This window comes from Mycteria americana, chromosome 16, assembly GCF_035582795.1.
Source record: "Mycteria americana isolate JAX WOST 10 ecotype Jacksonville Zoo and Gardens chromosome 16, USCA_MyAme_1.0, whole genome shotgun sequence".
Taxonomy (NCBI): Eukaryota; Metazoa; Chordata; class Aves; order Ciconiiformes; family Ciconiidae; genus Mycteria; species Mycteria americana.
This window is the reverse complement of record NC_134380.1, coordinates 9,473,337-9,499,356: the sequence shown is the minus strand read 5'-3', so window position 1 is coordinate 9,499,356 and position 26,020 is coordinate 9,473,337. Positions and strand designations below refer to the sequence as shown.

Below are 26,020 nucleotides of genomic sequence, written 5' to 3'. Positions count from 1 at the left end.
AATGAACACCTGCCTGCCAATGGGAAGCAGTGAATGGACTCCTTGTTTTGCTTTGCTTGCATGTGCAGCTTTTGCTTTACCTATTAAACTGTCTTTATCTCAGCCCACGAGTTTTCTCACCTTTACCCTTCGATTCTCTTCCCATCCCACCGCGGGGGGGAAAGAGTGAGCGGCTGTGTGGGGCTTAGTTGCCAGCTGGGGTTAAACCACGACAGTGTGCATGGGAAAGGCAGAAGGCAATGAGGTACAGTAGTGATGGTGTGGTCTTAAAAAAGAAAAGCAAAGCATCAAGCTATTAGAAGCAGAGACCTCAAAAGCCCACTAAAAGTAAAACAGTAAAAAAGTTAATAAAAAAGTTAAAGTTTATTATTTTGACTGTGCAGGTAAGGACTGCTTTGCTTGAACAGAAAGCTGCTGCCTTGCTGCAATATTTTGCCTTGGGGCAGTTTTCAGAGAGTTGGTATCTTTCAGGAATGCTAAATTTCAGCATGTTGACTACACACATACACAAAGAAGAAAGAAAAATGAAGTGGAAAGAAAAATAAAAACCAGAAAAGGCTAAATGCCCTACACAGTCCAAGCCACAAGCCCTACTGAAGTTGGTATTAAGAATTTATAGACTCCAGACTCTGGATGGCAGTGGCTCCAAGGAGAGGTGGAAAGCTGTGTGTATCAGGTTGGCACAACTGAAAGGACAGATACACTCTCATTTCATAAACATGACCCAGGGCTACTGTTGGTAAAAGAATTATTCAGGCCACAATGCTATAAAACAGGATCCTTCCTGTGGCCAGATGAATTATGTAAACAGAAAGAGCAAATAACTTACACATGAGGGCAAATCAATCTTTCACTGATGGCAATGGGAAGATTTCTTTTGAATGTAAAGGGAGCTGAGGTGGATCAGGCCCAAGAAGTGTAGCATGTTCAAATGTGTAATTAATTTTCAATGACAGTAAACATGTTCTAAATGTGTTAAAGGGAACTGCTCTCTAGCAATGTCTCCTCAGTTTAATTTCATGAGATGCATTCCCGCACAGAGCTTACTAGGTTCCTGCAGATGCAAGGTTGAAAGCACTGTGCTATATGGGAGAACAGATTCTCACTGTCTCCAAACATCAACTGTGATTCATCACACATAAAGTTCATTTTTAACAAGACTAAAACCAGACTAGCTCACCTACAGTTGTTGTTCTACAGTAAATCTGCACTTGGAACATTGATTCTGTATTTCCCTAGCAAGCCTCTTTTGGTGATTTAAAAATCCCATTTACTCAGCTGACACATGCTCCTTTGAAGTCAAGGGACTGCTAGCCAATGACTACAATAGACACAGGGAAGCAAACCGGAACAAGTTATATTCTAACCCTGATAGATATATAGATAAGACTTCTCTGTCCCAGTTTTGCAAATATCTTATTCGAACGCTGCCAGTTACAACTGAACAAAACACAAAGGATGCATTTCTCATCACTGGCAATCTCTCCTGTGCCTGCCCAGTAAGCCAGCCCATCCTGAAACCTAGATACTACCGCTGACAACTGGTACTTTTCTACTGCCATCATTGTTGAGATTTCCAGTCCTCTTCCTGTCCACTCCATTTAAATAGTTTCCAACTAGTATACTCCAATTCACTCTAAGCTTATGAGATCACCACCTGAACCCTCCTTTGCATCTTACAGAACCTGCTCCCCTTTCACAACCTTAGAGCCAAGAAGACCAAAAAGGATTGTTATGATCATAAATGCCATCCTGCTGCAAAACAGCTGCAAAACAGGTGGAATTTGACCAGTCTTCCTCAGTGCTGCAAGAGAAAGCCACTGATCTGCCTCCAAATAAATGCAGTGGTGCAAAAACCAATTCTGATGCAGTGTATCTGGCAGTAAGGATTTAAAACCACTTCTATTAGTTTACATAAAATTATACAACTTACCAAGAGACAAATAAAACCAGAAATCAATAAAGCTCTCCACTATCGCTCATTTCTCCTCCTTATTTTGCCGGTTAAAACAAGAAACTCCAGCTTCTCATTAAGAAAATGTTTAACAGACCTGTGACTATCTGCAAGCAATAAGCCTTCTGTCTCCTGCTCTTCTGATTTCATTCACAAGCTGTGTTTCATTACCAGCGGTAAGCCAAAAATAAGTAATTTGCTCCAACAATTACTGTGAATTCACTCTGGTTTTGCTGCCTCTTTGGCATCCCTTTACACACTACCGTTTTATTGGCACCTCATGTTAATTTGTTTTCTTGTACTTTAAAAGGTTAGCTGATACTGGTTTTCTGACTCTATCCTAGTCCCAACTCCACTCCCCCTCCCTGGCACCCAAAACTGCTGGGGCATATTGTGAAGCATTGAACAGTTAAGTGCAATACCCTGAGAGTTCTCCTAGGAAAAGCAAGTGTTTCTTGCTGGTTAATTTCGTTGGAGCTGCAGCCCCTGATTGAATCTCTTAAGGGAACTGTTTCAAACCAAACACGTCATTACCCTCATAGACACTGGCCTGAATCCCACTCTCATTTACACTGATGTCACGGATTTACAGTGGTCCCACTGACGCAACGGCTCCACTGAGACCAGTGGCGCGACTCCAGATTTAACGCTGTGTCACTGAAGGGCTGGATAGGGTCCTCGCTTCCAACCGATCACTTGCAGGTTTTAGGGTGCACCTGGGCTGGTGCTTCCCTGACTGTTCAGACTGCTGCACTTCATCTGCCTGCGGACAGGCCGGGCAGCGCCGGCACCGCACTGATGGCAGCCTCGGCCGGCGCCCGGCTGCGGCTCCCTCAGCCCGGGGCTTTGCTCCCAATACCCCACGGAGCCTGGTATGCCGGTGAGGACGCAGCTCAGCCAGGACAGAGAAAACCCGTGTTGTCACCAGAATAAATACACCGCCCCGAAAGGCACAGCGAGCCCCGAGCACTCCCGGCACTGGGACGGCCCCGGGGAGGGGACCGGAGAGGGACCAGTCCCTCCACCCCAGGGGACCAGGAGCCAGGTCAGCGCAGGGGCTCTGGGCCGCCCTGAGGGAAGGAGGGATCTGGGCTGTCTTTGGGGAGGACTCTGCGGGAAAGGGGGAGGGCGACTGGGTGCCCCTGAGGGAAGGGGGCTCCAGGCCGCCATGGGGAGGACTCTGGAATCCCCTGAGGGACGGGGGGGGAGCCCGAGCCGCCCTGAGGGGTGGGGGTCTGGGCCTCCCTGAGGGACGGGGGGAACCCGGGCCGCGATAAGGGAAGGTGGGTGATGGGGGGGGTCCGGGTGGTCCTGGCGAGGTCTAGCCAGGCAGACCCCTAGCCCGCTCCCCACATAGCGGGAGCAGCAGGTGAAAGTTGCGCGGCTGCCGGGGGCCGGGGCAGCGAGCCGGGCCGGGCGTGGAGGCCGGGCGGGACCGGGGGTCGCCCCACTCACCTCATCCCCTTGGCCGAACTGTAGCCCCAGGGCGACGAAGTGCTCCACCCGGATGAAGCCGTCCGCATCCTCGTCGCACACGTCGAAAACCTCCTTGAGCTTCCGCAGGAACCGCAGCAGGCTTGCCGGCTCCATCGCGGGCATTAGCTGGAGGCCGGCGGCACAGCCGCGGCCGCAGCAGCCATGATCGCCCGCGCCTTCAGCGGGTGCGTGACATCAGCTCCGGGGAGCGAGGCGGGAGGAACAGCGAGAAGGAGGAGGGAGGGATGGAGGAGAGCGGAGAGAGGACGCGAGCCCCGGGCGGAGGGAGGGAGCGAGGGACGGGAGAACAATAGGGCAGAGCTGAAGGATGGGGAGGGAGAGGGAGGGGGCGGTGGGAATCCGCGCTCGGCAGGGGCGGGGCCGCCGCCAGGGGGCGCCGCGGTGAGGGGAGAGGCGCCGCTGGGCAGGGCGGGAAGCGGGGCGTGCGGGCAGTGTGGCGGCCGGGGAGCGAGGGCGGGTGCGAGGGATGGCGGCCGGGGAGCGAGGGCGGGTGCGAGGGGCGGCAGCCGGGCGGGGAGAGGTGTGAGAGCTAATATAAACGCGACAGGGGACAGGGACAGTAGTGATGGGTAGTTTCCCTGGGAAGGAAAATCGCCACAAGGGGGAGGGAATGGGGCAGGCGGGGCGAGGGAGGCAGGATGGAGAGGAGGAGGGCACACTCCCCTCCAGCAGCTGGGGGCCAGCAGGCCTGGCATCCCCTGGGTTCCTTTTCTGGCTGTTACAGACCCATTGGCAGTCCCTTCAGTGTTCCACACCCCAGTCCTCCTCCCCATCACCCCAAAGAAAACACCAGTCACACTACAATTTCTCCTGAGAAAAAGCCATTGATCCTGGTCAGAAGAGGTCCAGGCTAGGGGGAGAAAAGCAGAGTGTAAAGAGTTAAGGAGCAACTAAGGAAAAGGAGGACAAGCAGAGCTTCCCGTACTCCATTGCACTCAAGTGACCAGGCAGAGCCATGCACAGGCACTCCTCATGGCTGCGTTTGGTTTAGGAGAGACACTGTTCACCCACACTTTAATGAGATATAGCGGGTAATGAAGGGATGTCCCTGCCTTTGCAGGATTCCTCATTGAAGCATTCTGCAACTGCTGTGCTCCATGGCTGGGTTTTAATTTGATCTCTCTGCTCTGTCCCTTTTCTTTCTCAGAGTTTTTTTGACTGCTTTTTAAGCCCACAGCTGTGAGCTGCCAGAGGGAAGACCAGGAACGGTTCTGGTTCCTGCATTGTGCCTCAGACCAGGAATGATGGGGAAACATCTTGGGGAGGAAGGGGCACTGGCTCAGTCAGGCTCAGGTACTTGCTGCCTCTGCCAGCACTTCTTTCCCACTGTGGTTGCTGAGCACAGGTGACCATCCATCACTGAGTGATGTTCTGTAGGTGATTGATAAAGCTGCCCCTCTAAAATGACCATGAAAGTGCAACAGGTTTTGAATTGAGACAGCATCCATTCATTTGCTTCTTGCAGTAAGAGAGGTCTATATGGCCCTTAGCAACCCTGATAATCCCATGATTAGAGCAAGCTAGTCAAATTCCTCTCTTTTCTAGGAACCAACAGGAGTGTTCTCCTCAGGAAGTTTTGTTTCTTTGAGCACAAGTCTCTCATCCCTTGTACGTGTAAATTCAGGGTTTGGGAAGAGGCTGACTTGACAGGCCTGTAGGCTGTCAATCAACAACACAGTGACAGCGCACACCGCACTAGCAATACAGCTCCCCACATATCCACCCTCTGACACAGACAAGGAGCTGGTTCCAGAGCCCCTGCCACCTTGACCTTCCTTTAGTTTTACAATAAACACAGAAGAGTTCTCCGGTTCAAAATGTACAAAAGGGTCTTTCCAGACTGTTAAAAAAAAAAAAAAACCACCACAGTGCAGAGATCAGATACAACCCTTGGGAAGCAAAGAAGTTATGAAGAGTTGTGAGGAGATCTGAAAGAGAAAACGGAAGCAAAATATTTGATCAGCAAACTTCTCTGAAGTTATCTAGTTAGAGCAGGATTCTTAAGATGTAGGGACGTTTAGCTTTTATCTCAGGACCCTTGAACTCATCTTCAGGATACATGGGGATTGATCTTAGCACACCCCTCAGGGGCACCTATTCAAAGTATTAAAAAAATCTGTGAGCTGGTACCCTTCAGAATTGTGGAAAGCACACCTATGTGGAATCAGCTACTGTTAGTCTAACTGCTCTGAAGTGGAGTTCAACCTCTTCAAAGCTTCAGAGCACATCTGTGTCATTGTCCCACCTTGTTTGGTAAGATTGCCTTAGAGTGCATCCTTGCACCATCTGACTCACCTGTGGGCAGGTGGGCAGCTGTACCATCCCAGACAGGGAAGTGGAGACACACTTAGTATTGTGGGGGAGGAAAAAAAAAAAAGGAATACACTTATCCCTGTTTGCCATGACCAGAGGAGGAATTTCCATACCTCAGAGGGGTCATGCTCTGTCTCATGGAATCCAGTTAATTTCCACTGGCTCTCCTTTATCTTCTGCTGGAGGAAGAAGGAACTTCTCCAGATATGCAAGTAAGTGGCAACATAGATTTAGACCAAATCTGTCAGCATTACAATCTGTGTCATTCTTGCATTAATTTGTAGGGGGTGGGGGGGAAGCTCCAGGTATAGATACTACAGTTTGGGGAGTTAGTACTGAAGTCTGAGAACTGCCACAGACAGCTTGACTGCCAGAGAGCACTGGAATCAAGCCGATAGGAGAGCTGAAGAGGCTGTAGAAACTGTCATTGTAGACAGCTGAATATTTTGAGCAAAGATCTGACAGCTAGGAGATGATTTGACAGCACTGAACACAGGAGAATTGGGATGTGAGATGCTGTCAGTAAACGTCCAGAATCTGAAAGCTGGGCATGCCCCAAGTGTGCTAAAGTCAGGACACTGAGCTGAACATGTGCACACACTTGCTGGGCAACTGCACTGGCAAGGTACAGTTCGTAAGGCTGGATCAAGGAGGAGGTCAATTTTTATTGCCTGTGGATGTAGCTGGCATTACTCCTTGCTGATCTCTGCTTCTCCAGTTCTAGGTAGAATTATGTCTGCTAGTACCAGTGGGCTATTTTTCCTTACTGGTATATCAAAATACTTGTTTAAGCAGAGATGCTTGGCAACTTCTTCATTTGACTTGTGGGCTATGTGGAATAAATATTTTACATGCTGCAAATCTAGTTTCCTGAACTTGAAATATGACTAGTGGTGGTGCTACCATATTTGCCTGTTAAGAATAAATAGTTCAAGAGGAAACATTTCATTGAATACCACAGGCCATGGCTGTCATTTGCAGGATTTCTTTACAATCAGCTGCTTTTCCATCAATGTCACTTCCACTTACATAGCAAATTGTAATCTGGTGTCAGAAACAGCATCTAAGGACTGCATTCCCCAAGGCTGATGACCTTATCTACAATTCTGGTTGTGTTCCAGCATATAGTAGCAACATCTTGAGACCCAGCCTCTCAGAACAGGTTCATAGCACAATTTCTCTTTATAATATACACAATGTAACCCTCATTGAATATTTGGCTTCTAATAGTCTTACTGTATTTTGAATCAAATCCTGTTTCCCAGTGACTACTGTAGCTCTGATTAGCAACATATGTGCGTTACCAGTTGGATATTCTCTTTGATTTTAAGTGTCATAAATAACAAGTAACAGGCAGCAAGAACTAGCTTATTAATACTCTTGCCCTGCCTGAAAACTTAAAAATATTACTTAAGAGGTAATGGAGTTTTCTCAGGCTAGCTTAATTAAGTATGGCACAGAAGCAAGATACTTGATTTTCTACTGCCATTTTCTCTAATCTTTTTTTCTATTATAAAAAGTTAAACAACAACAACAAAACTTACAGATTTGGGGGAAATGTTTCAACAAGCAAGGATCTTCCTTTGAAATTTTCTAGTTGCTAGAAGACCTCACCTTGTAAAAGTTTTAGTGGTTTAATTTTACATAGTATGAATGCTCTTGCTTGATTTCAACAGCACTCTTGCCAGATTATGAATTAGGTATGTGCATAACTGCTAGATGAGCCTAGCTAGACAGCTAATTGCAGTGACCTCAGCAAACACACCAATGCCTTATTTGTTTCTTCTTACAACACATGTACTACCCTGAGAGACATCGATCAAAAAGTTTTAAGGATAGGCAGGAAATACACCATTTGAAAAAGAGCGTGCCCAAGTACAAATCACAATATCGAATGGTATGTTCTGGTTAAAGCAGGCTAATTTATCTGTTATTTGCAACTATAACACCTTGTTGTAACTGGGGTTGTGCTCACAAAGACCAAAATATCAGTTCTCATTAAGTTATTGCTAAAATTAAATAATCCTCCGTACCGGTTCACCTAACACCATTTCCACCGTGAATTCATAGGATCAAACTCATGTTTCCAAGTGCTGACCAGGTATTTCCAGGGACGGCACCAGAGGCGTAGCTGCTAACGCCAGCGTGTTCCCAGGGTATTGGAAGGTCTCCTTCCTCCACCAAGTGGCCAGCCATTTCACTGCACTTTTGTCAACAACCAAGAGAATCCATCGCTGGCCACCTTGCGTAGGGCAGCAAGGTGAGGCTCCTGTGCTTGGTAAGAAAAATAGTATGTAAACCAGAAATGGATGAATAGGATGGGATAAGGCAAGCTTTCTTCCTGTTCCAAGAAGTCCCACAGTCCTCCAAGTGCCCTGGGACCAAACCTCTCTTCTTGGTACATTCCAGAAGCCTCCCTGCTGCCTTCTCTTAGAGAAAGGACAGCACCTGTCAGCTTTTCTCTGACGAGCTCTAAGCAGTTGGGTAGACATACATTTGCCTCAGATTATAACGTGCAATGGCATCTGGCAACCTCCTGAAAGCATTAATGGTGCTAGAAAGCATCTGACAGCTGCCAGGCCACTAGGTCATTTTTGTCCCTCAGTGCTTCAGGAAGAGATCTTCACTCCTTCATGGGAGATTCTGGCTACAATGAAATGTTTAAGACTCCAAGACAACCATGTAAAAAGGAGGCCTACTGTAGTAGCTACAGTCAAGCTATTTTCAACTTCTACCCCCAAAAGAGCTGTCAAGAGACACGCAAACATTCCCTTCTGGCTCTAACAAGCAAACAACTTTAACAGACCTAAGCCCCAGACACTTGAAGGGAATGATTTTTTTTTTTTCCATTCCCTCCCTCAATTTATTAAAAAAAAACAAAACAAAACAAAAAAATCATCTAGCAGCTGTTAGACTGAGAATGCGCCAGCCAGTGTATTTAGTTCAAGCTAACTCACCCATAACACAGTACATGAACTGTTCAGTAAGTTATCCCTTACTGCTTCAAATAAAGTTTCTAAAATTTTGCTTATTTTGTCCTATCCAAGATGGACTACACAACACCTGAATAAATATGTTCCATCTGCAGTTTTATCACAGCTCACTACAGGAATGTAATTCCCAGATATTGCTGTATTTAGCAACGAGATCTGGGACAGAATAATAAAATTAGAACATGATATACCATACTGATGCTAAAGCCAAACAGTGATTACTTGTTGTGTGTCAAAACAGATTGTGTAAGATGAGTCCAAGTTGGCTGACTAATGGGAGATAAAGGACAGAACAAAAATATTTATGCAAGAGAATGTAGGTGTGGCATCATTACTGCTGTGACCATCAATGGACCAAATTGGCTGTGGGGCTAATGATAATGAGCACAGTCTGACTGTTTCATAGAATCATTTAGGTTGGAAATGACCTTTAAGATCATCAAGTCCAACGGTTAACCTAGCACTGCCAAGTCCACCACTAAACCATGTCCCTCAGCACCACATCTGCACGTCTTTTAAATACCTCCAGGGATGGTGACTCAACAACTTCCCTGGGCAGCCTGTTCCAATGTCTGACAACCCTTTTGGTGAAGAATTTTTTCCTAATATCCAATCTAAACCTCCCCCAGCGCAACTGGAGGCCATTTCCTCTTGTCCTATCTATCACTTGTTACTTGGGAGAAGAGACTGACCCCCACCTCACTACAACCTCCTTTCAGGTAGTTGTAGAGAGCGATGAGGTCTCCCCTCAGCCTCCTTTTTTCCAGGCTAAACCACCCCAGTTCCCTCAGCCACTCCTCATCAGACTTCTGCTCTAGACCCTTCACCAGCTTCGTTGCTCTTCTTTGGACACACTCCAGCACCTCAATGTCTTTCTTGTAGTGAGGGGCCCAAAACTGAACACAGTATTCAAGGTACAGCCTCATCAGTGCTGAGTTCAAACACACACTGCAACCAGCTTGCTTGCAGAGAAACAGTCCTGAAAAGGACATTTTAGGAACAGAGAAGCAATTAGAAAAGCAGCTTAACCAGGCTGGTTCTAGCAGCCTTTATAATTGCCTTCAAAAATGATTGTGGTAGGCATTATCAAATCTACTGACTACAGCTTGCAGATGGAATTATTCCAGCTGTCTCTTATGCTCAGGTGATTCACAGCATTTTAGAAATTATACAGCCCTATTCATCACAGTATCTACCTATAAATTTTCGTATTGAGACTGAGGATAAAAATTAGGGGAGAACAGAAATGAGCTCCTGGATTTGAATCAGCTTCAGCAAAAGTATGATTTTTGCCTCCCTGCCATACAGTCACTCTGGCCTCATTTGTTCAAGTCCCCTGTGAATCTGTAGTTGCTTTTGCCTACTTGACATCCAAGTGAATGTTTTGGATGAGTGAGTTCTACATCCTAAAACCCTACCTTACCACGAGTACTTTGGATTCAGATTTGTGCAATACATTAGATGGAAATACTGAACAGCAGAGCCACAGTGAGACATTTGCTGGAACTGGGTATTATCTGGACATTTTTGGTCTTCTGAGACACTCCAACCTCCTCCCTGCAGTATTGTAGCCACAGAATAAACAGAAAACCAAAGCTCTGGACCACAAAAGTACTTAATAAGTGGAAAGCCTCCTTTCTGAGCTGAGGCCTGATATGCTAATCTCAAGGTAGATTGTTTGCAGTGCTTGCCCAGTCCCTGGAACAGCGGCCAAGGAGTGGTTGTTGTCTGGCTCGCTGTTCCAGAGGTCCCTGTAATAGGAGAAATCTTTCATAGTCCACCTCTCACTTTCCAGTTTGTGGGAGCACCCAACACTGACAGCTGCCTATGATAAATTAGCACAATGCCATGCCCTTTTAGTGCTTTGTTTTTCAATCTCTAGTAGTTTGGGGGGGGGGGGGGGGGGGGAAGGCATCAAAGCATGCTTTAGAGTATGTCCTGAAGACTAACCATTTAGGACTATTTCAGACCAAGGCTGGAAATTCTGAAGTCCCCTAGGGGACATGGCCTGCCAATATTCCCATCTGTTTTAGACCATTGGTATAGTTAGTGCATCAATTCTGCAAATACTCTGCTAATGCTAGCCACTGAATTATATTACTTATCAGATACAAGTGAAGAGTAATGGTCAATATATGAAATTTGTAAGGGTGCTTTGCTTTCCTTGGAAATATTTTAGGTGAGGGGTTTGTAAACTGAGATAGGTTGAAAACCACTGCATTAGGCCATTCATACTAACACACCTCTACTGCAGATACCTCGAACATAGTTCCCTACTACCTCAATCACCAGCCACAGTTAGAAGAAAGAAAAAAAAAATCCCCCCAAACAGTGACCAGAACGGTATATTTGTTCCTCCACAAGAGCTAAAGCTACTCCTTGACTACCAAATCTGTTATATAGCAAATGCCAAAACCAGTTTTCAGAGAAACCTTGTGAAGGTGAACTGTGCTCTACTCAAATTCTTACTATTCCTTCATCACTATCTGTGGGTCAGATAAATTACTACTCCTTTCCTGAATCCCTTCTGGAAAAACATGAACATACCCCAGAGTTCAGAAGTGACACACACAAATTGTGCTGCCATGCAGCAGAATGCTTACAGGATAATAGACATAACATGACAGTGAAGAAGTGCTCCAAGATTTCCATCGTGCCTCAGCACACAGATGTTCTTCTTTTGTTGCGGCTTTGAATCCCAAGATAAGCAGATATTGCAACATTTCAAAATGTACATCTTCTGAAAAAAAGATAACACACAGCTACACGCCCACCATTAAGCCTCAAACTTTAAAGACATAAAATCGATGAGCATTATGTGCCAAATTCCCTTTAGAAATAGCTTATGTGATTCACTCTTCCTACAGCAAAAATATTCCATACCACGTTAGTTACATCAGACACAAATATTGTGCCTGCACAGATAGTCCTATGCTGGCAAATGGGGCCGATCTCTTGCCTCCTGTGTTCATCTGTCCACAACAGTCTCAACCTCTACTGCATAGGAACAGCTGTAAAAGCCAGACCAAAGGTCCATCTGTTCCATATCCTCTGTGTACCAGTGACCATGAGGCACTGGTACACACTGGTTTGAAGCACAGTAGATGCATCAAGTGACCCTTCCCCATTATATTCTCCCAGCCCCAGCAAAATACAAAGGAAAAAGACAGAAAAATACCACCTGTTTATCACATAGTAGATAACTTTTAGGTTTCTTTCTCTGGCTTAGAAAAGGTAAAGTTATAGAAGCCAAAATTGTTCATGCTGAAGAGGCAGGGCTGAATTACTTATTTTTAACACAACTGGATTTGTTTCTATGAACATTATCCTCAACTGATGGTGAGCAAAATAAGTCAGTGGCTGTCAGGCTACCTATGCAATCAAAGCCTGCAGCTGCAGAAGATGAAATACAAACCTTGGACTGTTTTCTTTTGACTGGTCCAGCATCTGTAAAAAATCTTATTAATATTTAGAATAATTCATTCTAATGGATTTGCCAAGCGACAGCCCTTATCTGGAAATACCATACTGCACAAAATCAAAATGGACAAAGTATGTCACTGCTAATCAGATACACAGCAGGACTTGAACTCCTTTCAAAGCAACTGATTTCTTATAGCATCTGCTGGACAGGTGACCTACCTTTGTGATGATCTAGAGCTGTGATGCACCAGTTACAAAGCCTTTGGTGAAATAAAAGGAAGGAATCTTCCTTGATATTAAAGGATGGCTGCTTTTTTGTTGTTTGCATTTAAATGGACACTATTTAAGAGCCTGTCTCCATGGGCAAGTATTTTTATTCTAACATGTTTAGATTTGGCATAGCCCCTAAAACCAACAAATCATTACCACCAGCCTTCTTGAAACCATCTTTTTTTGTTGTAAGCCATCTCTTTGCCAACAGAAAAACCTGCAGAAGCTAAAACAAAGCAGGACAAGAAACAGATGTCTCGGGCCTATCACTGAGCACAAGCTCTAGGCAATGTGAATGAATGTCCCATTTGATAAAGAAGCACAAGAACAGCAGTAAATGCTGCTTTCTGGAGATACCATCTTCTCAATTCTCTCTGTCTATCAAGCCCTATAGTATTAGTTGTTTAGGCATAATACAAAGTATTGTATAGAACAGGATACAGGACTACAAGCCAACTCAAACTGCCCAGGCTCAGAAATACTTATTTGCTTGGTGAGTTATTTTAAATTATTCCAAGAATGCAGATATGCGGATCTACACACCTCTAGGACTGTTCCTGTTCATCTAATGTTCAACCAGAAAGAGAACAGAAACAATTGCTGGTTTGATCCTGCCTAGCCATTCTGGGTTGCCCTTCATGCTCTGAAGGAGTGCATTTTGTGGAAAGGATGGGAGGGGCTGCGGTCCCCAGTGCATGTGTTCCTCATCATGCGATGCACCCATGGGGGAGAGCACAGTTCTGTACCCTTCCCTCTCAAGTGCAACTGCATCTGCTCCCACTGGCAGGGGCTTTACACTGAAAAGCCAAAACAGAAAAGATACGATTTTCAAGCAGTGAAATCAATGTGATGCCCAGGAGAGAGGAATTAGATTAAACCTATTGCATTTATTGAATAATGTGTTTAAAAAAAAATAATCTGGATTTGCATTGCTGAAGTTCTCAAGAACACAGTTCAAGCAGAGAACACGAAGGAGGAAAGCCAATTAGGTGCCAATACTCCAGCTGCTGGGTGATTGCACATGTGTTTACATAGCATTATGCCTCAGTCCTTGCTAAGCCAAGACTATCAGACATTTCATGATAGTTTCAGTTGCTGGAGTAATTGATGGGTTGCTATTTATTTAGGACTCTGTCAGCTGGAACAAGCTGTTGTGCCTCCTATGAGACACGAATAAACAACGGTCACTTTATGCTCCATAGCAGAAGTCAGATGATGTCTGACCGAGTCTCCTCTTAACGGTACTATATAAAAAAAAATGTTGTTTCAAAATAATAGGTCTCTGCAAGACTTAAAAAAAGCTCTAGAAAAACATGGATGAAGATATCGGTTCTAGCTTGTATATCCTTCTTTTAAACACTGCTATTATCTTTCAGAATTATGCTATTATTGCTCAAATAATGCTCTCCTTTCCACTCTCCAGGCTAAGCTCAGAAGGTTGTTAAGAGGCTTCTGTGCATTAGGACTCTCTTCTGTACAAGAAGAGGGTATTAACAGGGCTCTTGCTTCAGCATACAGGAAAGCAGGAATTCCTGCTGGATGTGCTTTAGGTGTTAAGGCTAAAGGCAAAGTTTGGGTAACGGTCATTAAAAAGAATGGAAACAAGAAATAAATGCCAGATGAAAAAGGTGAAATCCTCCTCTGGGGGTGGTTTCTCTCCCCATAGCACAGGAAGCTTGAAGAATCTTGGATCCTAACTGAGGCACCTCAGCAAGGTGAGATGGACTGTAATTCCTGTAGGGCAGGTCTTCTATCCTGGTATCTCCATGTCTTCAGTTTGTAATCCAGCCAGGTGACTCAAGCAGAGGCCTGAGGACAAAGGAAGGAACATTCCATGGCCTCATGAAACACGTTAGCTCTCTGAGAGGAACAAGCAGCAAATCTATCAGGACTCAAATCAGTTTTAGTCTTGGTGTGTGAACAGACAAGAGAGCATTCAGAGAAGGGCAGCTTTTTACAGAAGCACAAAATCCTTCCAAGTCAAAGGCAAAGGCTCAGAGCTAGTTGTTTATGGCAGTGGACTTCCCTCTGGAAGAGTCATTATGAACAGTGTTAAGGCAGCAAATCAATGCTTACAAATTCAAAAGCAGTAACTCATTCAAGGAAAAAAAATTCCTTTCTATAAGTGCTTGCGCACATTATCAGCAAGATCAGAGAGGCTATGTGTCCAAATAGCCATTGTTCCTCCTGTGGCTTATTATTCTGGACTCACATTCCGCAAGGGCACTAACATTTGGCAGGGAGCCACACAAGCTGGCCTCCCCTTCCCTAGTGCTGCTGTTGGGTCACCATCCTGACCATTTTCAGTGCCATCTCTCCTTGATCAGACGGTACCTAGCACAGAGATGAGAGCACACGATAAGCAGCTGCTATAAGGAAGCAGACAGCAAGCATATATGCACCTTCAGTTTTCTTGCTGATAATGGTGCATCCCACCCCAAGAAGTATATTATTTACCATGTGCCCAGCCTTAAGAATCCAAAAGAAAGCGAAGTTCTCATAGGCCTTGTGGAAAGCAGCTGTCTCAGTGGATTCTGGAGACACATAGAGTGCCTTCCACCTTTGCTGGCTGAACTGGTCCAAATTAGGCCACTTCAGTTTCCGGATCCATGCCTCCTGGCCTGTTAGAGATAAGAGATATGCTTGATTACCAATACTGACATAGCAACTTGGGAGTCCCAGTTCAGCTGGATACCCACTGTACTAGATACCAATACAGCAGAGTTAGTGGAAAGTCTCTGTGTGCTCAGATTCTAAAAACAATTTTGCTATGGCTAGGAAAATGACCAAGGCTGTGTTTCAGGACAAGCTGAAACAAACCAATGGAGGGAGAAGGGAAAAAGCAAACAGTGAAGATGTATGTGAAATGGACTTATGATTGCACAAGTTGAACATGTGCCTTAGAGGCTCTAGCCCTAGCAATTCTGACATATTTTGCTTTACTCCTCAAACACCTTGAATGTCCTGCCATGGAGAAGGATCAGCCACACCAAGTCCTCCTCTTGGAAATCAGAAGAGACACTGCTTCTCTGTTTGTTACAGTCACTGATCAAGAAGAGCCTGGAAAGGTTTTCTGTTTTCAGGTGCCTGCTAGAGAAGCTGGAGGTCAAGACAGCAAAAAGACCAATTCCAGGACACCAATTTTACATGTTAATTGCAGCTCAATTTGAGCTCAAAATGTGATAAACTGGAGCACCACTAACTGCTAATCTGTTTTGACAGCCTAAATACTCTGTTTCCTGATTTGTTGATTGCTATGTTGTTCATGAAGGGCATCTGAATATCTAAGTGGGCAGAGACAGACAAAGGATAAAGCCTTTCACAACACAGAAAGACGTTTGCGCAGTCTGTGACTGCAGATTATTTAAATCAGTAAGAAAAGGTGAATGGAAGAGAGCACGGCAGTCTTGCAGCATGAGGCATTTCAGCAACACTTGGCCTGGCCCCAAAGCTGCCGCTTGATCAAGCCTGCATCTTGCAAGCAGCAAGGGACAAACAAAGCCCTTGAGTGGACAAGATCTGCAGGTGCCTACACATGTTACTGAGCAGCAGGTGTGATCACTCTTCAACTGCACCCTCCCTGATTAATTACCAACACCATGCTCTCTGCTGCAGGCCACTCAGTGAAGGCTGACCTGTGTTGTGCACAAATCTGTAGCCAGATATGACCTTTTCCCCAGAGAACAGGACCTTCAAGGCACAGCAGGAGAAGAGAGGATAATCTCCATATATTTATTCATCTGTCCTCATTCTTAATTTATGAATGAGCGTACATACATACATATATGTGTGTCTCTCCAGAAGAATTAAGTGAATTATTAGCTACCTACTTACTTATCGGCTTCACTGATATGAGCAATTATTGATGTTGCAGATCCATTTCCCAACAGTATAATGGAGGTAAAGCAATTGCCTCTCTCAGAGGAATGTAAATAAAACATACTAAGAGCTGCTCATTTATGACTGTAGTATTTAAGTGTTGCCAGTTACATAGGAGATTTGCACAGAAGACTGGAGAGACCCAGGTACCAATATCACTGGCAACTTCATGTTCTACTTGTCACGTGTTCTGTTCCCAACCCCAGTCAAGAAGTCCCTTACCCATGGTGTCAACAATAAGATCCAGCTGCCCGTTATAGACTGTAACATTGACGTTGGCTGCCAAAAGCTGATCAACAATATAAATGACAGGTTTCATGAAGTCCTCAGCCATGTTCTCAAAGACATCTCTGGACTGACCTGGTTGGAACCAGAAAGCAGGCAAATTTTAACTGAAGAATGTCATCCCCAAGCTGGGACAGAAGCAGCTGGCTAAGGATCCTAAAATGTAGTTCATGGCTGCATAAAAAATAGTCCTATCCCAAAGCAGCAGCCAGTGATTTATCAGTCTGAGGAACTAAAGAGAACCAGAAAGCAGCCATGCTCCCACTGGAGCTCACACACAGCATTGTAGCTTCTGGCTCCAATTATACACATACAGGGTGCTGGCATCAGTCCTTTCTGTTTTACGCCCTCCCCCGTCCCTCCCCCTCCACACCATGCAGTATTACATGATACCAGATTTCTGGCAGAGAAAAACTGACAAGAATTTCAGCAAGATTGCATGAAAAACAGAAACCAGCTGCTGAGACATGGAGGATCTTCTTCCTCCCCCTGTATTTTTAGCTGCTTGACTAAAGATAGATACAAGCAGCAGAATCAGAACCAGAACCACATCTGCTCCCACAGGCCTGCCCCATTACATGTTAATTTCTGAGAGTAAGTCCTCTTCTTAGGCCCAAGGATAATGACAATTTAATGTGACTGCTTACTACAGTAAACTATCTTCCTACAGACTGCAATACTGTAAAAGGCAATAATGCACTCATTAGATCCACACTAGCAGACAGGAAAGTACCTCCCCATTTCACACAGTCAGGAATAATTTTTAGCTTCTTTCTGATGGGTCCATTCATCAATTCATTTAGGCTGTCCTTATGCATATTTTTGACATGGCGCTGGTAAAGTCCTACTGAAAAAGACACACTTTGATTAGTGGCACATTTAAGACAGTCATCCTGCATAGAAAACAATTTTCAGTGTTACAGTCATGGCTAACAAACTCTTTTCTAATGAAAATGCAACACCACAGAGAGAGATTTGCTTACTTTTACTATAAACCACTGAAGTCAACCCTTATTTAGGTCAGGGGATGATATGGGAAGAACCCAACCATCCATTTCTACTTTTGGCTAACACAGCATTTTTTCAGGGGACCAGGTTCTGCTTTAGCCACTTGGTACAGACATGATTTCTTCTCCTCAACAGACCAGTTATTTCTGAACTGCAACACTTCACTTTTGGGAGTTAACTGTGCCGTCCACCTTCCCTGCTGAAGCCCATAGAAAGAGATAGAGCTTGAAAGAAACTCTATACATGTGTTTTTCACATTGATGCATAAACATCATGGAGCAAGAATCTAATCAGACTATTTATATTGATGAGACATTTTTGTGTCCTAGCTTGAAGACAGAAATGAAAGACATTAAGAGGAAGTAACTTAAAGGTCATAAAACTATGTTGCAATTATACTGACTACTTCCCCAGAATAATTTGTGCAGGATGGATAGGTGGAGGTGTTATCTATAGAAGGGTTGTTCCACATTCCTATTTATCCCTATTTATGCAAGAGCAAACAAGTTCTGCTCAGGAGAATATCAATATCCTTTGGCTCTGAAGGCCCCATTTTAAGGATGTGCTAAATCGAGGCTGTTCCCACTACCAGAGTTGAAGGTACGTGAATGCAAGCATAGGGCCTGAGAAGCTCAAATACTTAAATACAACTTACTGAGATGGAGATTTTCTTGTTCATTTGATTTCATCTCTGGAACCTCCTTAGTCATGATGTTATAAAAGTTCACATTGTCTGTGTTCTGAAAACACAAGATAATAATTTCAGTAACACTGCAACAAAAACATTTCTCAGGTACGAGGAATAGACTCTCATCTGAAACAAGAGATAAGTTATTCCTAAAGAAAGCACCCTGTGACCTGCCACTTTACTTACACGTCAGGAAGATACTTATGGAAAAACTTTGGTTCTACATTTGCTTTGAGAAGCGGGGAAGAGTTTTCTCAAGTCTGTATTGTTCACACATGGGTTGTGCCAGAGATGCTATTTACTTCTCTGAAACGGATGTGAAGCTTCCTGTAGGGAGCCTTACACCCTGCAAATGACTGCAGATTCGCATTACTCATTATAGAGAGTTGCAGCACCAGATGATGCTTTCAGAGGGTCTCTTCTGGTAGATCTAGTCTAGCCTGATGCTGCCTCTTGCTCAACGTACTCCCAACCTACAACTCTTCAAAATCTCAAATGCTTCCTCAAGAACATGGTGACAGGTATCAGCCACTCCTCTTTTGGAACTGCTAACATCTGGATGAGTCCAAGAATTGTAGAACAGCAGCTCTGATGCAGACAGCAGACTGTCTGCAGCCAAAGGACAAGTGTGATCAGTGTTGCCATTAGAGAAGTTACTCGAGATTCTTGAAGCCCTGCTTTATTCAGTTTTTGAATCTTTAAGGTTCTGATGCACAGGTCGGAAATCAGCTCACAACAGCAACCCTAGAAGAACTGAAGTGCCTGCACCCTGACAGCGATATCACAACTGGGAGAAGAAGACAAGGAGACTTGAAGAGAAACGCAAAATGGGAACCACAAGTTCCTTCCAAACAGTAAGAAGTGAAACCAGCTATGTGCAAGGCACTGTCAGTTACGAAACAAAACAAAACAAAACAAGAGTGAGAAAAGGAAGCAGCTCCAGATTAATCTTTCAGTTTGAGAAAGCCAGAGCCTTACTTGTACTAAAACAAAAACACAAGAAGGAGTGAGATTTTGGAGCAACCCTTCAACAGGAAAAACAAGAGCAAAACTTTACCTATCTTTTAAGCTGGAACTTGCTAAGTAACAAGATGCAGTAACCCACAGTAACAGGACGTTAACTTGAGGTTCCTTTCCACCCTGTGCACCTATTGTAGTTCTTTAAATAGAGATCTGTGTTTAACTTGAAATTTGTGTCTTGCTGGATGCAGTTTTCAATATTCAAAACAAAGCTTTCAACGACACATAGCTCATTTAAGTTAAAACTGGGTTCTATAGAAATCAACGGGACTACTTGCATGCTAAAAATTAAGCATATATTTAAGTGATGTGCCAGATTGAAACCTTGATGCAATACTACAAGCCCATGTGGGTCGCCCTACCCACTGCCTCTTACAATCACACAGTGGTGCACAGCAAACAAACAGCTCTTTTACATCAGCACTGGGATAAAACATATACTGGCAAAATGACTGGGCAGGGGGTTGGATGGCGGATTCACGCCAACCCAGTGCTCGCAGAAAGGGCAACCTGAAATTGTGCGTCCCCCAAGCACCAGTCAGTTATTTATGCTGGTCAAAGAAGATCTCACCTCTTCAATGACACCTTCAGCCTTGCCCCAGAGCTCAGTGGCCAGCCCATATTGATTTTTATTTATTGCATCCATTATTTCCTTGGCAACAGCAGTCACTTCTGCTAGACCGTTATCATCAAGGAGAGACTGGAAGACAAACACAAAGGAGGACAGCTTTAGTTATAATTTCACATTCATTTCTCGCTAACAGTCTCCATGCATTTGAGGTTTTATTCTGGCTAAGAGCTAACCTTAAAAAACAACATCCATTTATACTGTATGGCAGTACAAGTAATCAGGTGAGGACCAAGAGTTTAAGAAGGTACTTACAGTGCTGTAAAGGTAGGGCCCCCAAGACAGCACAGAGTCTAAAGAAACAGAACAGATTTCAAACATCTAAGGTTTTGACATACGGTTTCCTTTACTTTTCCTTTATTGTAGCAAGAATGATTGTGACAAAAATACATGGAGACGAATCAATCACTAAAAAGGTACTGTCAGGTCAGTTTAGCCCAAAGGTTATGGACCACAGAGCAGGTTCTTTACAAATCCTGAGAACCAAGAAAAGCACTGCAACATCATTAACGCCCTAAACATTAATCAGTGAAATTTATTTAAAGCAACAGACATGTTCTTACCAAAATGTTCTCACCCCAACACTGCAGCACATTGCTAGAACATGGGGGGAGATCTGACAAGTGAATGGGTATTGTCTAAACTGATCTGTTTGCAAAAGTTACAGGGGGAAAAAAAATCTAGTTATAAAACAAGTCTGTTTTATAACAAGTTTGTTTATAAGGTCTCAAGGATCAGCTGATCCTAAGACAGATAGGAGTTTGCTTGATATTGTCCCATGCTGCAGAGAATCTGTGGAGCCTGCCCTTGCAAATCTCACTGAAGGACCAAGAGTCCTTTAAGTTGTTTTTTGTCCTCCACCAGACACACACCCTATCTCTTCCAGGTCTGTCAGCACATCAGTTCCTCAGCACAAGGTCTTCTTGTGAAAAGAAAGATAAAACCTCAGTTGCAACCTTGTGAATCATTTGGTGGCCACATTGTAAGTGCAGTAGTCTTACCAAAACACCTCAGAGGCCTTAGAGGTGTGTAGGGACATTGCACCACCACCCCACTTCAAATGCAAGTATGCTCCTCACTGACTTTGCTCTCTGACTTTTCATAATCTAGATATGTTCTAAAGGTAGATACTTCAACCACAGCTTGCAATGTTGAAGTATTTCTTTTTGATTTACCAGACTCACTAGAGATTTAATTCACTTAAGGCAGGGCTGGCATTTTTGACTCTAGCTATCCATGGAATGGTAAAAAAACCAACAAACAAAACAACAACAACAAACCACCCACAGTCTGAGGATTTTAAACATACCCAAAGGAGAAATCCATGAGTCTCCAAGAGCAGTCCCCATAAAATTGCACTTTATGGTCCCTTTTTGAACAGCCTTGGTGAATAAGAGGAAAACAAAAAACAAACAAACCACACACACACACAAAAAATCAACTTTTAGTTAGATATTCATGACTCTAGAACCAGTTTTCTTTAAGTGAAAAAAATAAGTAGCAGTCTGAATTAGGCAACAGGGACAGCGTATTCCAGGAAATATAAGTACTTGTAGAACACCACGTTTTAAAATGAAAAGTGAACTACATCCTCCAACTACTTACCTCATGCAGCTCTAAAGCAATGCCAGCAGCCATTTTACCTCCGTAAGATTCAGAAAATATGTAGAATGGGACGGTCTGGAGAGAGAGAGAGAAGCCACACAATGAACCCATTGGACAGAGGGCAGAAGATACCTCCAACCGTCTCCCGCATCCCACAGAACCCAGGCACTGGCTGTTCACCTCTCACTATCAAACACTGGATATGTTTCTGATTCTAAGCTGCAGATAAGATTTCTGTAATATCCTGGTGTAATTACTGGGGTCAGTTTTGAAGCAGGCATTTCAGTATTTTGGAACTAGAAACAGCCGTGATCCTAATGCTTCTCAGATCGCACAATAGACAATAATCCACCCCACTGCTTATCTAACTAGCACCAAATTCAAGATACCACTTCTAAATTGTGGGAAACAAAAGGCAGTGGTTATACATGCACTGACTCCCAGCAAATGCACGCTACTTAGTAGCAAACACTGCCCACCTGGAAGACTGTTCACTAATTCCTTTTGAGTTCTGTTTAAAAGCAAACTAAAATATGATTCTAATCAAGAATTCAAATCACTTACCTGGAATTCTGTTCTACATCTGAAGAATTCTCCAAGAAAAACCATCATATCAGAAACTACTGTGGTAAGGTTTTTGGCAAACAAGCTACAATCATCCACATAACTGAATCCAGTGCCCACAGGATTATCCACAAACAAGATACTGGCTGCCTGCAACTGTACAAGCAGAAAGAGGGTTTGCATGAAACCTCAGTTCAGCACCAGCGCAAACCTTAGTTTTGAGGGCACAAATGTTTAACTGAGCCACCGAATCTCTGGCCCTGAAAGAATTTGCAGAAAAATTAGGTGCAAGTCCAAAAGAGAGAATGGTACAGGTGAGACTTGTCTGTCAGAATGTAAAAGAAGACGTTTTTTCTTTTGGGTTGCTGGGCTTTTGTGAAATTGCTATAGCAAATGCTATAGTTGTATAGTTACAAGAGTATAAATAAAATCAATAGATCAGCACACAGATAGCTAGCATGGCTCAAAGCAGTAAGGCTCACAAATAAAGAGGTACTACATAAGGTCTTTCAATTTGCCCAATCTCCAACAAGAAAAGCACCCAAAAAATCCCAGTGATCCAAGAGCAGATCATCCATACAATCTAGGGAACTCCAGAGTAGTTAAGACTATTGGTAGCTTAGAGCACAAATACATTTCATTGAATAAACCTCCACCTTCATAGGCAGCTGTAATTTGTTTTCCCTTGAAGGCCACACTGGACTTGTAATTATGAGCCATTGGTTATACATTGCCAGCCATCCAGAAAAACCTCTATGACTGTACGCAATGAAGCCATGATTTGAAATAACATCTTTCTACAATTTCCCTGCTTTCAGTCTCCCAGACATCTGCAATTCACAAGTTCATGGAAACTCAGACATATTCCATCAAATCAAATTAATAGGTCTATTCTTCAGTTCTTAACAAGGATATTCATATAAGCCATTTAATTAACCACGCTATTTTGACAAAATATCATAGTTCTATTGAACTTTAAATGCAAACTGTTCTGTGATGATAGCAATCATCTGCTCACACAAGCAACAAACATTTTGCAATCAATAATTAGAAGCTGAACTCTCTACTATACCCAGGTTGTATTTCTTGGTTTCATTTCTTTGTCTAATGGGCCAATCTCTTCAAAGTTCCCAAATCCACAGCCTGAAGCTCCTGGACCTCCCTGTGGGGAAATACCAAATGACAAGTAAGTTAAAAGGCAGCATGCTATAGATATGACAGATAGGAGAAAAATAAACACAAGCCAGTAAGTAGAATGACAAATTGTAAATTTTTTAAAAATTGCTTTTGCATTACATGTTCATTTGCAAAGAAGGCTCTCTTCCTCATCGTCTTTCATTATGTGTACAAATGCCATTTCTGAAAGCAAGAATTTAAACAACGAAGCAATTACCCACTTGTGAAAGCATCTAATGAATTGCATGAGTGCAGTTTGAAAACCTTTCCCCTTATTCTCTTAATAACGAATGCAGAAGTTAGCTGTCTACAGAGGTTTGCAAGTCATTAGTTTTATCAGCATGTACAGCATGTGCATTTCACTCCAAAGAAATAATCCAGAAAGAAAAAGACCAAGTCTTCAAGTGATTATATTCAACATTAACTTTTGAAATGTACTGCTGGAAGTGAACGTGGAGCACGCACCACTGCCTTTTATCAAACTGTGATTGAATGGGACCAATCTCTAAACAATCGAAGTCTCTCTTACTTGTTTCCATTTAGAAATCTTTCTGAATCTCTGATCATTTTACCTACTCTCTCTCTCTGAACATTGTTTAGACTGTAGACTCTTCAGGAAAGGAGCTGTGACGCTACAATGTACTTGTAGTGTCTGGCACAAAAAGCACTACTGTTGTATAAAAGATAAGAACAACCTCTATTTCTGCAGTTTAACTCGATGGAAGGTGAGCAGTTGAGGGCACCCCACAACTGCAGAATGATATTTTCATTATTTCTTCCTAACTTGAATACCTCTTTCACAACGTGAATCATTTAGACTCGGACAATTTTGAATCCTATTTCTGTAGAGCTGATCCAGGCACAGATGGAAAGTTATCGTTTAAGTGTCTTTCACCAAACCTTACCTGAAGCCACAAGATGAGAGGTAATTCTGTGAAGTCTTTGGTTGGGTGATTTGCATAGTAGAGCCACCAGAACATGTGGGCCTTACTACGAACTTGCACATATCCCCACACCTCTTTGGGCTCTTGGGATTGCCTCAGAACCACACCTTGGGGAAGAAATAAAAACAAAAATCAGCTAGGTAAAAAGGCTCAGATTTGAGTTTCCACTAGATTTGTTCCAAAACATTACATTTCAATCTTGGGTGTGATAATTAGAAGTGCATCCATTTAAAAAAATTACTGTAAGAAACCTGCCTATACTTACACCCACACACATAGCTGAGTTGTTATCAATGAATTAAGTGTGCAATTAAGTGCTAACTTATCAGGGCCTGACCTTACAGCTGCTGCTGAAATAGCAGCCCAATACCTAGGATAATTTTTTTCTGTCAGGGAAACATTTAAAATCTTTAGAAGGCCTGGCCTGAAAGCACAGCCCCACTAGACACAATGGATAACTCACACCAGCTTCAGGGGCACCAGGGCTCCTTCAGGGATCCAACACTTTGATCTCAGTCTCTGGGAAGATCAAATCATTTTACAGTCCCCAAGGAGAGTAAATGCAGGATAGACAGAGGGGTCACTTCTAAACGAACCCAAGATCTAATCCTAAACTCAATTAAGTCAGTAGAGTCTTGTCAACTTAAGCAGTCATCTATTCTCCATCTAGGACACAGACACTTTTCCAGAAACAGACCTTTGAAACTACATCCCTTAATCTTCTTGATCATGACAGAAGGCAGCAGTCCACTGCAGAAGGAGCAATAAGGCTTTTTCAAGCCATAGTGCCCAGTCTTTGCTGATCCACAGGACACGGCACTGAGCAGGTTATATCACAGCAGACAACATCACACTTTCACCGCAAGAGCAGTGACACCTCAATTCGGCTGTTTTGCCCCTGAAGGGTCTCGCAGGTAAAGCACTGTGGCCAGGGACCTGTGCTCCTGTCACCCACTGTCAGCCAGCGCGGCAATAATCTCATGCTTACAGGCACGCTTGCGTACGTGGCTTCTTCATCGTCCCTCACAGCTGCCAAGGAACAGAGGAGGGTCTGGGGGTCTTTTTCAGGAAGGACAGATGACAGCTCAGGGTAAAACAGCGAGAAGTGCTGCCCTGGTTTGTGGGGAGCCTCTCCCGCCCAGTTCACCCAGGTGAATCAACTGGGACCTGAATTTCCACGTTCCTGCTCCAAAAGGGTTCCCTGGGGCTGCGGGGAGCACAGACCCCAGTCAGCCCGGGTGGGAGGAGGCGACTCCGACGGTCACCAGAGTCCCCGGCAGAGACACGGCGACAGCCCTGGCCGGGGCCGCGTGCGACCGCGCACGGGCCCGCCCCGAGCGCGACCCCCTCCCGCCGGGGCTCCCGCAGCGCCGGCGCTTTTGCCAACCCCTTCGCCGCGTCCCGCCCGGCTGCCACCCCCGGCGCGGCGGAGACGGCCGCGGCGAGGCTCGGAAACTTCCCGCGGCCCAGCCCGGCCCCTTCCCGGTAGTGGCCGCGGGACATGCCGTGCCCGGAGGCCGTCACTCCGAGACTGCCCGGGGCATGGCCGCAGGGCAGGCACAGCCTCCCCTCCCCTCCCCTCCCGTCCCGTCCCTCAGCCCCATACCTGCCGCCAGCAGTAGCAGCGACAGCCCCGTCACGGCGCGCAGCGGCCCCATCCCACCAACAGCTCCCGGCGCGCGCGGCCGCGCTGTCACGTGCGCGGGGACCAGCCCCGCCCCGCCCGCAGGGGGCGCGGCCGAGGCTCGCGCGCGCCGCCCGCCCTTTTTGTCC

At 44.5% G+C, this 26,020-nt stretch overlaps 2 protein-coding genes across 5 annotated transcripts in view; both read right to left on the bottom strand.

Moving 5' to 3' along the window:
- RAB11FIP4 (RAB11 family interacting protein 4) overlaps positions 1-3,808 on the bottom strand; it is a 130,374-nt gene extending 126,566 nt beyond the window's left edge. For both annotated transcript variants that reach the window (XM_075518691.1, XM_075518692.1), the window contains exon 1: positions 3,410-3,808. In XM_075518691.1, coding sequence (XP_075374806.1) covers positions 3,410-3,553 — 144 coding nt within the window. In that variant the 5' untranslated portion in view covers positions 3,554-3,808. The remainder of the gene's footprint in view (positions 1-3,409) is intronic.
- An 8,728-nt stretch (positions 3,809-12,536) lies between these two features.
- On the bottom strand, positions 12,537-25,976 carry SCPEP1 (serine carboxypeptidase 1). 3 transcript variants are annotated; one of them, XR_012778113.1, is made up of 14 exons: positions 25,854-25,976; positions 24,209-24,354; positions 23,200-23,289; positions 22,128-22,283; positions 21,564-21,638; positions 21,268-21,340; positions 20,214-20,251; positions 19,902-20,030; positions 18,278-18,362; positions 17,348-17,461; positions 16,552-16,689; positions 14,908-15,071; positions 14,663-14,784; positions 12,537-14,259 (listed from the first exon to the last, which is right to left on the bottom strand). XR_012778113.1 is itself a non-coding variant. In XM_075518699.1 (13 exons), exons 1-13 carry the CDS (start codon positions 25,903-25,905, stop codon positions 14,719-14,721), a joined length of 1,326 nt encoding a protein of 441 aa, XP_075374814.1. In that variant the 5' UTR covers positions 25,906-25,976; the 3' UTR covers positions 12,537-14,718. The 3 variants fall into 3 exon arrangements, 2 of the variants coding, with proteins under 2 accessions (XP_075374814.1, XP_075374815.1); XM_075518699.1 differs by having other exon boundaries at positions 12,537-14,784; XM_075518700.1 differs by lacking the exon at positions 25,854-25,976 and adding an exon at positions 24,945-25,081 and having other exon boundaries at positions 12,537-14,784.
- Between the last annotated feature and the right edge of the window lie 44 nt (positions 25,977-26,020).